Source organism: Vipera berus (assembly GCF_964194415.1).
Source record: "Vipera berus genome assembly, chromosome: 1".
Lineage (NCBI taxonomy): Eukaryota > Metazoa > Chordata > Lepidosauria > Squamata > Viperidae > Vipera > Vipera berus.
Genome location: NC_138202.1, coordinates 354,645,380 through 354,655,817, shown reverse-complemented (window position 1 = coordinate 354,655,817; position 10,438 = coordinate 354,645,380). Strand labels below are relative to the sequence as shown.

The 10,438-nt window shown below is 41.6% G+C and overlaps 1 protein-coding gene across 1 annotated transcript; it reads left to right on the top strand.

The window, feature by feature from the left end:
- Positions 1-2,212: 2,212 nt before the first annotated feature.
- On the top strand, positions 2,213-3,181 carry LOC308659539 (lysophosphatidic acid receptor 1-A-like; the record flags this gene model as incomplete). Its single annotated transcript, XM_081313211.1, has 1 exon — positions 2,213-3,181. One exon carries the CDS (start codon positions 2,213-2,215, stop codon positions 3,179-3,181), a length of 969 nt encoding a protein of 322 aa, XP_081169337.1.
- Positions 3,182-10,438: the final 7,257 nt, after the last annotated feature.

Genomic DNA, 10,438 nt, shown 5'->3' with positions numbered 1-10,438 from the left:
ACATATAGGGAACAGTTGCTGGAATTGGGTATGTGTAGTTTAATGAAGAGAAGGGTGAGGGGTGACATGATAGCAGTCTTCCAATATCTCAGGGGTTGTCCCAAAGAAGAGGGAGTCAAGCTATTCTCCAAAGCACCTGAAGGCAGGAGAAGAAGCAACGGATGGAAACTGACCAAGGAGAGAAGCAACCTAGAACTAAGGAGAAACTTCCTGACAGTTAGAACAATTAACCAGTGGAACAACCTGCCTCCAGAAGCGGTGAATGCTCCAACACTGGAAGTTTTAAAGAAGAGACTGGACAGCCATTTGTCTAGGGTTTCTTGCCTGAGCAGGGGGTTGGACTAGACGACCTCCATAGTGGACTAGATGACCTCCATAGTCTCTTTCAACATCATCATCATCATCATCATCATTGTTGTTGTTGTTGTTATTGTTGTTGTCGTTGTCATCATCATCATCATTGCCTGATACCTTAACTACTAGACTAAACTGGCTAAATGTGCCTGTTTGCAAATTTTCTTTTTAACTGTCCAGGAGATTCCATTAGAATTTTTTATTACCTGGACAGGAAGAAGACTTAACAGCCCTAGCAACTGACAGTTCCTTAAGTGGTTGCTTCCTTCCCCGCCCCCTTTTGTCTGAAATGATATAAGGTTTCCTGCCTGAGCAGGGGGTTGGACTAGATGACTTCCAAGGCCCCTTCCAACTATTATTATTATTATTATTATTATTATTATTATTATTATTATTATTATTATTATTATTATTATTATTATTATTATTATTATCATCATCATCATCATCATCATCATCACCATCATCATAGACTATGCAAAAGAGACAATCAACCAGCCCCAAGGAGAAAAAGACTCCAGCACCTCTCCACCAGTAATCAGCACCCAGATCAGCATAGATTAACTCCAAGGTCACCTTCAGATGAACAATGAAGGAAGCAATACCCCCATTCGAGAAACTTCCAAAGAGCCATTAGTAAACAGTCCAACCAAAGAATCCCTAAGACCCATCTAGACAGGCAAGACACAAGAATATAAATTGACAGCAAATAGCACACCTTACTAGCACTAATGATGTTACCTAGTAAGGGTAATGAAACATCTGCAAGAAAACAAGCAAGCTCAGAGGGCACCAAGGACCCCTCATGTCCACCCTGAGCTACAAATATTCTCCTTCATTGAAGGTAGAGATATCCAGCCTTGGCAACCTTAAGACTGGTGGACTTCAGTTCCCAGAATTCCCCAGCCAGCGTGAAGTCCACCAGACTCAAAGTCGCCAACGTTGGACAGCCTTGATCTAAGGGACATCAGCTTGGTGACAGCTGAAGGTACGGAAGGAATGGAAATATCTCTGTTTGCTTTTCATTAGCCATATTTGTCCTTTAATTAATGTCATTCCTGTGTAGGCAGCTCCACCGGGCAGAGATTAGCTAGAACCTATTGGATACCTTTGCTACGTGAGATCAACCTAGCAACCTTGGAGTAAGGAGCTGATAGCCCTCCTGATTAGACGTCTGGGAGTTAACGTTTAACTCACTGTTTGGGTGATAACAAGGAAAACAGGAATGTGTAATGTTGAGTCTTCTCTCCTCGGATCAGCAGGACAGGAGGTCATTGTGCCCATTGCCGTCGTGCTGCAGAATAGGAGATGAAAAAGAGGCTGTTGCACCAGACACAGAATCATAGGGTCAGAAGGGACCTTGGAGGTCTTCTAGTCCAAACCCCTGCTTATACCATACTGGACAAATGGCTGTTCAATCTCTTCTTGAAAACTTCCAGGGATGAAGCATCCACAACCTCTGAAGGCAGGTCATTTCACTGATAGATTGTTTTCACTGTCAGGAAACTTCTCCTTAGTTCCAGACTGGATATCTCTTTAATGATCTTCCACCCATCTTCTCTTGCTCTAAGATGCTTTGGAGAATCTTCAAATCTTCAAGTTTATCTACGTCTTCAGCTGGGTGAGTTGTGGTCCCATATGACGAACAAGGACCACGGCTTGGAATATGTTCAATGGCAGTAAGGATCCCAGCTCTTCAATCAGAAAAGTTTCCTTCCAAGGTCCAGATAGCGCATGAATAAGAATCTGTGGGTCTCCTGATCTCGCTTTTGACCTGGGTTCTTGGCTTCCGCCTTCCATTCTGACATCTTCCTTCTCAGCTTCAATGGTGGCCTAAGGCTCAGGGCTGATCCTCACCATGATCCGAAAGCATGATTGTTTATACAACATCACTGCTCCCGTATGGAACGTCCACCTGGTGCTGGCATTGGGCATCCCTCAACTTGTCATCACCTTTATCTCGGCCATCTTCAACTCTGGCGTGGTTCTTGGGGTGGTGTTCTCCAAGGACTTGCACAAACCCATCTTCATCCTTTTCTGCAACTTGGCCATCTCCGACTTCCTCTGTGGCTCTTCGGGCTTCTGGATTGCCATGCTGTTCATCACCGACCCTCAAAGCACCGTCGTGGGGTCCAAGCAACTCCTCAGAGCTTACGCCTTCTATGCCATGTCAATCCTGGCCACCATTTATAACTTAGTCGTCATTGGGATCGAACGCTACTTGGCTGTATCCAGATGCTTAAGGATGAGATACCGAATTACCAGGAACCAGATTTTGAGTACCACGTTGGTTATCTGGGCGTGTGCCTTCTCCTTGGGTTTCATGCCTCTCATGGGGTGGAACTGCTTGGAGAAGGATAAAATTTCTGCCTTGTACAGTCCGTTGTGCATGGACTACCTCACCTTCATCACCATTCCTCACTGTCTAGTGGTGCTAGTTCTACCGCTCTTCACTTATGCAAACATCATCATCTTTTTGAGGAAACACAAAGGAACTATGGAAACCCTAGGACAGTGCCAGGCTACCTACCGTCTAGCTGAAGTCCAAGTGGCCAGAACCAGTGTATTGATCTGGGTTTTAGCTTTGTTTTCCTACGCGCCTTTCTTTGTCGGGGTGGTGTTTGATTCAGCCACTCAACAGTGTCCCAGTGAGCATTCTCAAGCTATCTATATCTTCAGAAACCTCACGGTGATGATGATCACCATTAACTCACTGGGAGATCCCATCATATATTCTCTGAATATGAAGAAGCTGGGACACAAGCTCAGGTTTCTAAAACTTCCTTCCAATAACCGCATTCAAGTACAAGCCATTGAACAGACCTAATTTGGGGTGACTTTCTGGACCTGTGAATGTCCATCTCTTGTGAATTATCAACAACCGTTGTGATAGATGGTGCTGTCCTTTACAGGTCTGCTCAGAAATAAATCCCATTTTTTAAGTCCAATGGGGCTTACTCCAAAGTAATAGATTGGAAAGGGAGTGGGTGGAAGACATGTAAAACTTCGTACAAAGGAGCATGACAGAATACAGGTAGTCCTCAACTCACAACCATTGGTTTAGTGACCATTCAGGGTTACACCATCATAAAAAAGTGACTTATGGCCAGTCCTCATACTTACGACCATCGTTGCATCCCCATGATAAATTGGAAGATTTACAATTGGCATGTAATAGCAATGTTTGCTGCAGCTTCCTGGGGTTATTTTCCAATAAGCAAAGTCAATGGGGAAAACCAGATTCACTTAACAACTGTATGATTCACTTAACAGCTGCAGTGATATGTTTAATAACCATGGCAAAAAAGATCATAAAAGCAGGCATGACTCATTTAAGAATTGGAGATTTTTAGGAAGAGGCTAGGCAGCCATAAGTTCTCCTGTTTAAGCAGGGGCTGGACTAGAAGACCTCCAAGGTCCCTTCCAGCTCTATTCTATTCTGTTCTGTTCTGTTCTTTCATTATTCTATTCTGTTCTGTTCTGTTATTAATTGCCTTGTTTAGCAATGGAAATTTTGGTCCTGATTGTGGTTGTAGGTCAAGGGCTATTTTTTATGACATCTCTCTGTGTGTGTCTCTCTCTCTCAGATCTTTTGGGAAGTACCTATCAATCTGATTTATTCTGATTGAGTTTGTAGTCCTCCCTTTCTTTAAATAAGATGATTAAAGATAAAAATGGTTGATTTTCGATGGGTTCTGAATGCAGATTTACAATACAGTTATTGTACAGTTACCCAATTTCAGCACCTGAAGGGGCGGACAGTTCCCCGGCAATAGAAAACGGGAACGACTAAAATTGCTTTAAAACTTAAATCTCAGGGGCAATCAAAGAAACACAGTACAAATTCAGGTTGAAAATTCAAGATTTTCATGTTAATTACTTTAAAACTTAAATCTCAGGGGCAGTCAAGGAAATACAGTAGAAATTCAGGTTGAAAATTCAAGATTTTAATGTTAATTGCTTTAAAACTTAAATCTCGGGGGCAGTCAAGGAAATACAGTACAAATTCAGGATGAAAATTCAAGATTTTAATGTGAACTTCCTCCGTAATGAATTATTAATCAGAATAATTCTCTGATGACTACAAAAGCTTGCTTTATTCTTTTGCCTCTTCCTACAGTAAGTATGTTACACTTGGCTTTAAAAAGATCGTTGTATTGGTGGTTATTTTCCATCAATTATATCTGTTTACTCAACTAAATTGCCTGTATGATGGATCTCAGCCAGATAGCACCTCTAATGATGAGTTATGACCTACAATAGCTTACCCAATAATTACCTTTGCTGTGCCCCAAAATTGATTGCTGACATCTGAGAAAAACGGCTTGGATTGGCATCCAGTGGTGAACATTGGAGGAAAAGACAAGATTTTTTAAAAAAATAAGATTTAAATTTAAAACAGGTAACCTTCACAAAACAATGCTTGACCTGGATTTAGAAATATAAATATTGTTTTATACACGTTCGTGAACTCAAGAAATCAGGAAATGTGCATAGTGTGTTTTTATAAATTAATAAAAAGGCTTTGCTGGAGGCTGCATATTGCACCTCTGTATGATCCTCCATTCCTTTCTCATCTTTGGGGCTGCCTAATGCATCTCTGTATGATCCACCATTCTGTTCTCCTTTCTTTGGCTATTATTGTTTATTGATCGTGCTAATAATTGTGCCCCTATCTTGCATGGATTGTGACTGGCTCCCTTCATTGTGACTGTGGGAGAACACTAAGAGGAAAAAAAACTCATGCTGTGCAGTCCTCTATACAACTACTCAGAAGGAAATCCCATTCAGTGGGACCCACTGTGTGATAGGATTGTTTCGGACAGTATCAGAGACATCAGAATGGAACTGACACTTCCTACCACAAGGCAATCTTCTTCTAACATTGGAGCTCCGAACAGGGGTGTCCAGGGAGGGCAAAAAAGTCAAGATGGCAGTTGCAGCTGCCACACAGAGACATAGGGCAGAAGACCCAGCTGATGACTTTTGAATTTTGGCGTCTTCCTGCAAGTTCCTTTGAAGAGCCTTGGTGGAGCAAGTGGGCTAATGCCTCCTTAAGTAACACCAGCTGCCTGCAATTAGTGCAGGTTCGCATCCCACCAGGCTCAAGGTTGACTCAGCCTTCCATCCTTCCCAGGTAGGTAAAATGAGGACCCAGATTGTTGGGGGCAATTAAGCTGACTTTGTAATAATGCCGCTTGTGGAGGGGTGTGAAAGCCCTAATAAGCAGGCATATACATAGAATGAAGGCTACTGCTAAGCTTGTAAGCCGCCCTGAGTCTTCGGAGAAGGGCGGGATATAAATGGAATTTAAAAAAAAACTGATCTCCAGACTTCAGCTGTTTCTCTGGGCAGATTTCATTTTATTTTGATTTATACCTGCCCATATTGCTATCCGGAACAGACAGCCAGAGGAACGCGAAGGAATTAAGTTTCCCTCTGTGGAGAGAGGAAAAGAGAGAGAGAATAGTTGTTTAGTGCTGGGGAAGGAGAAAGGGTGACAAAAAGACTCAGAACGGCCCCGACTTGATTGTATTGTTCTTCAAAGGGGTAATGAAGATTTGGATTAAGCTTTCGAGATTCTGCAAACAGAGAAAATGAAAGAAGCATTCTTGGAATCCTTGAGGTGTCTGTTTTCTGACCTGGCCTACCTCAAAGGGCTGGCAGGTAAGCACCAACAAATCTGCAAGAAAGAGACCTATCAAGGCGGATCGCGATCGGCTGTGCAGGCTGCCGAAAGGCGGGGACTCGGGGTTGCGGCTTCTGGCGTGCTGTTCACAGAGTCTGACCTGGACGAGCGCGTCGTGGGGACGCAGCTCTTGCGTGTACTCCAAAGGGTGGGTGGAAGGAAAAGCCCCCTTTGGGCTTTAAAAGGGCCGGCTTTGCACCCTGCATCAGACGGGGCTGAATTGGGCTTGTGTTGTACGCGGGACTCCCACGTGTTGTGAAAACGCAGCCCGACTCCTCGCATCTTGCGGAAGCAAACAACAAAGTAATCCTCCTTCCTCTTCCTCCTCCTCCTCCTCCTCTTTTTTCCTCTTCCCCTCCTCTTCCTCCTCCCTTCTTCCCCCCCTTTAATGAATTAACTTTGTCTTTTTGCGCTTCTCACAGAAGAAAAGGTTTGGGTGTCTTTCTGTCAACGGATGCCCTCTGGATGCCCCCTCCCCATTGTGTAAATACCCCTTCGCTTCTTGGCGCTGCTTGTCTCCAGCTTGGCTAATTACGTCTGATTCCCGTCCACGGGGATTACAAGATTAGTTCCTTGTGATTCACTGTTTGAAATCCAAACTTTTTATATTCGGTGGCGGGTGGGTGGGGTTCTTTTTCCTTTTTAAAAAAATGTTGGCTGTTTATTTTATTATTATTATTATTATTATTATTATTATTATTATTATTATTATTATTGTTGTTGTTGTTGTTGTTGTTGTTGTTGTTGTTGTTGTTGTTATTATTATTAGAATAGATTCTCCTGAAATCTCTTCCCAGTCTTTTCAAGCAGCTTTTTATTTCCATCCCCATTTTTAAAAAAAAAAAAACACCCACAAACAAAATGCTTATTTCTGCATTTCAGCCAGATTCAAAATCCTGCCAGCTTCGGGAGGTGCCTGGGAATTTTCGGGGGCTGCTTGGAGCACCGCATGTTGTGTCAACTTACTACAGGTAGTCCTCAACTTATGATGTTCCCTTTAGTGACTGAAGTTACAACAGCACTGAAAACAGGTGACTTCTGACCAGTTTTAACACTTGGGACCATTGCAGCATCCCCATGATCATGAGATCACATTTTGTGACATAATAATAATAATAATAATAATAATAATAATAATAATAATAATAATAATAATAATAATAATAATAATAATAATTTATTTATTTATTATTTAAACTTGTATACCGCCCTATTCCCGTAGGACTCAGGGCGGTTTACAGGGAAAAATTAAAAATACATAACATACAAAGTTAAAATCGATTAAAACTAAAATTAAATTAAGTCCCTGAATTTAAACTAAAAACCCCATTAATAAATAATTAAAACCCCTCAGTCTGGGCCAGACAGCTCAAAAAGCCAAGTTTTCAAATCCCTGCGAAATGAGCGAAGGTCGGGGGCGGTCCTAAGCTCCGTGGGAAGATGGTTCCAAAGGGCCGGCGCGCCCACAGAGATAGTAATAATAATAATAATATAGTAATAATAATAATAATAATAATAATAATAATAATAATAATAATAATAATAATAATAATAATAATAATATAGTGATAATAATAGTGATAATAATAGTAATAATAATAATAGAAGAAGAAGAAGAAGAAAAAATTATGAAATACCACGACCTAGCCATCAAAACTATAATTATGGATGAAACGTGTAACAGTGATACCCATTGTCATCGGGCACTGGGAAATATGTCCCAAAACTTTGCAAAATACATCAAGAAATTCCAGCTTCCTGCAATAACTCCAGCAAAGCTACAAAAAACTGCACTTTTTGGGAACATCTTATATTTTTAAGGAGGCACCTGGTTGATACCTAGGATGCTGGCAGCAGCCCGTGTCAATCATTAGTGCCAGTCAGTTTGAATGTTCAGTTGACAGAGGTTCATGTTTAATGAATAAAAGCTTTATAATAATAATAATAAGGTTGGAAGGGACCTTGGAGGTCATCTAGCCCAACCTCATACCGTTTCAGAGAAATCAATAAGGGAAGCCAGACTCACCCAGCCACCTTGTTTATAACTTAATAACTGCAGTGATTCACTTAACAACTGTGGCAAGAAAGTTCATAAAATGGGGCAAAACTCACTTAACAACTGCCTCGCGTAACAACGGAAATATTGGGTTGCGCTCGTAGGTTGAGCACTACTTGTAAAGGAAAATAAAGCAAGGAAGAACAAAAAGCAAGCAAGAGCAAAAAAATCTTTTGCATATCGGGTGCAACTGGATACGCGTGCATATTGGCATAGATATTTCTCCTTATCTCTTACAGAGAAAAGCAAACATTTTAAATATCCCGATTCAACATTTCTACCCAGAACACGTCGTGTAAATGATGTTAATGGGTATAAGAAACATGGTTCATTTTGCTGATCGATGCGGATCAGTCCTGAATAAAATTTATCTTTCATTATAAGGCGGTTACATATTTTGTCTACTGTGTAATTTTTCCTTCAGCCGAAACAGTTTTCCACGGTTTTAAACATCACCGGAGCCAATTAAATAATTCATTTTGCAGCGTTGGGAGACCCTTCTCCCTGCCAGCTAGAAAGAGGAATTAAACAGATTTTATGGCTGGGCCTTAAGAAAGGCGGACAATAAATAAATTAGCAGCAGGATTTATTATCTGCCCTTTCAGGAGAGCCAACATTACTTAAAGTGCAGAAAAGAGGTAAGAAAGAGGATAAGCAAAAGAGAAATGCGATAACAAAAAGGAAATACAGTTAGTCCATGACTCGCACCCACAATTGAGCCCCAAATTTCCGTCGCTAAGCAAGGCAGTCGTTAAGTGAGCTTTGCCCCATGTTACGATTTTTTTGCCATGGTTGTTAAGTGAATCATGTGATCGTTAAGCGAATCTGATTCCTCCCCCCCTTGAATTAGATAATGTGATTAATTAGACTAATCTTATTGGGCATCTAAACAATTACTCTTGGAATACTGTGTACAGTTCTGGTCACCCCAATACAAAAAAGTTGTTGAGACCTTTGGAAAGTGTGAAGAGAGGAGCAACAAAGACGATGAGGGGGTCTGGAGGCTTAACTGTGTGGTGAACAGTTAAGGGAACTAGTTATAGCTGGTCTAATGAAGAGAAGGACAAGGGGTGACATGATAGCCGTTTTCCAGTACTTGAGGGGCTGTGACAAAGAAGAGGGGGTCAACCTATTCTCCCAAACACCTGAAAGCAGGACAAGAAGCAACTGATGGAAGATTGTCAAAGCAAGATCCAACCGGGAAATAAGGAGAAACCTCCTGACAATGAGTACAATTAATCAGGGGAATGGCTTGTCTCCAGATGTTGTGGGTGCTCCATCACTAGAGATGTTTAAGAAGAGACTGGGCAACCACTTGTCCAGAATCCCAAAGATGCTTTTTCATGAGGTGACTGGACTTTGTTTTTACTTTCATTTACAAAGTTTTATTAGTTGATAATATATGATATAATAGAAATACAAATGAAATACAAAATACTTCCTTGTTTTTACTTTGAAGATGTTTCGCTTCTCATCCCAGAAGCTTCTTTGGCTCTGACTGGATGGAGGGGAAGGGAAGGATTTATACTCCTTGCAGACAGCTGGTCATTTGCCTTCTTTTAGAGAGTCGTTGAGGCCACTTGGAGGTTTATCTGTGTCCTCAGGGTCACCTGAGTGGTGCAAATGGGTGGGGAGACTTCTTGGAACTGCTGAAAGGACTGTGTTGTAGACTGGAGATCGACAATGTCATATCCCTCCCCCTCTGTTGAGTGAGGGCTGTTCAATTTTGACATAGATGGCCTCTTTGACCCCTCTTTCAAACCCGCGGTCCTCTCTGTCCAAAATGTGGACTTTGCTATCTTTTAAAGAGGAGCCTTTGTCTTTTAAATGCAGATGGACTGCTGACTTTTGTCCTGGTGAGTTTGTTCTCCTATGTTCAGCTCCAGTCAGAGCTGAAGAAGCTTCTTGGATGCGAAGTGAAACATCTTCAAAGAGATGTTTAACCAAAGAGAGATACAACCTAGAACTAAGGAGAAAGTTCCTGACAGTTACAACAATTAATCAGCGGAACAACCTGCCTCCAGAAGCGGTGAATGCTCCAACACTGGAAGTCTTTAGGAAGAGATTGGACAGCCATTTGTCTGAAATGGTATAGGGTTTCCTGTCTGGGCAGTGGGTTGGACTAGATGACCTCCAAGGTCCCTTCCAACAACATCATCATCATCATTAGCAAGAAAGTCCAATTGCCTCATGAAAAAGCATCTTTGGGATAACTATAATCTGGATGACTGAGAATCTCCATAAACACTTGTCCGGAATGTATAAGATCTGCTCGAGCAGCGGGTTGGACACTAGAAGATCTCCAAGATCCCTTCCAATCCTATGAATATTTTAATAGA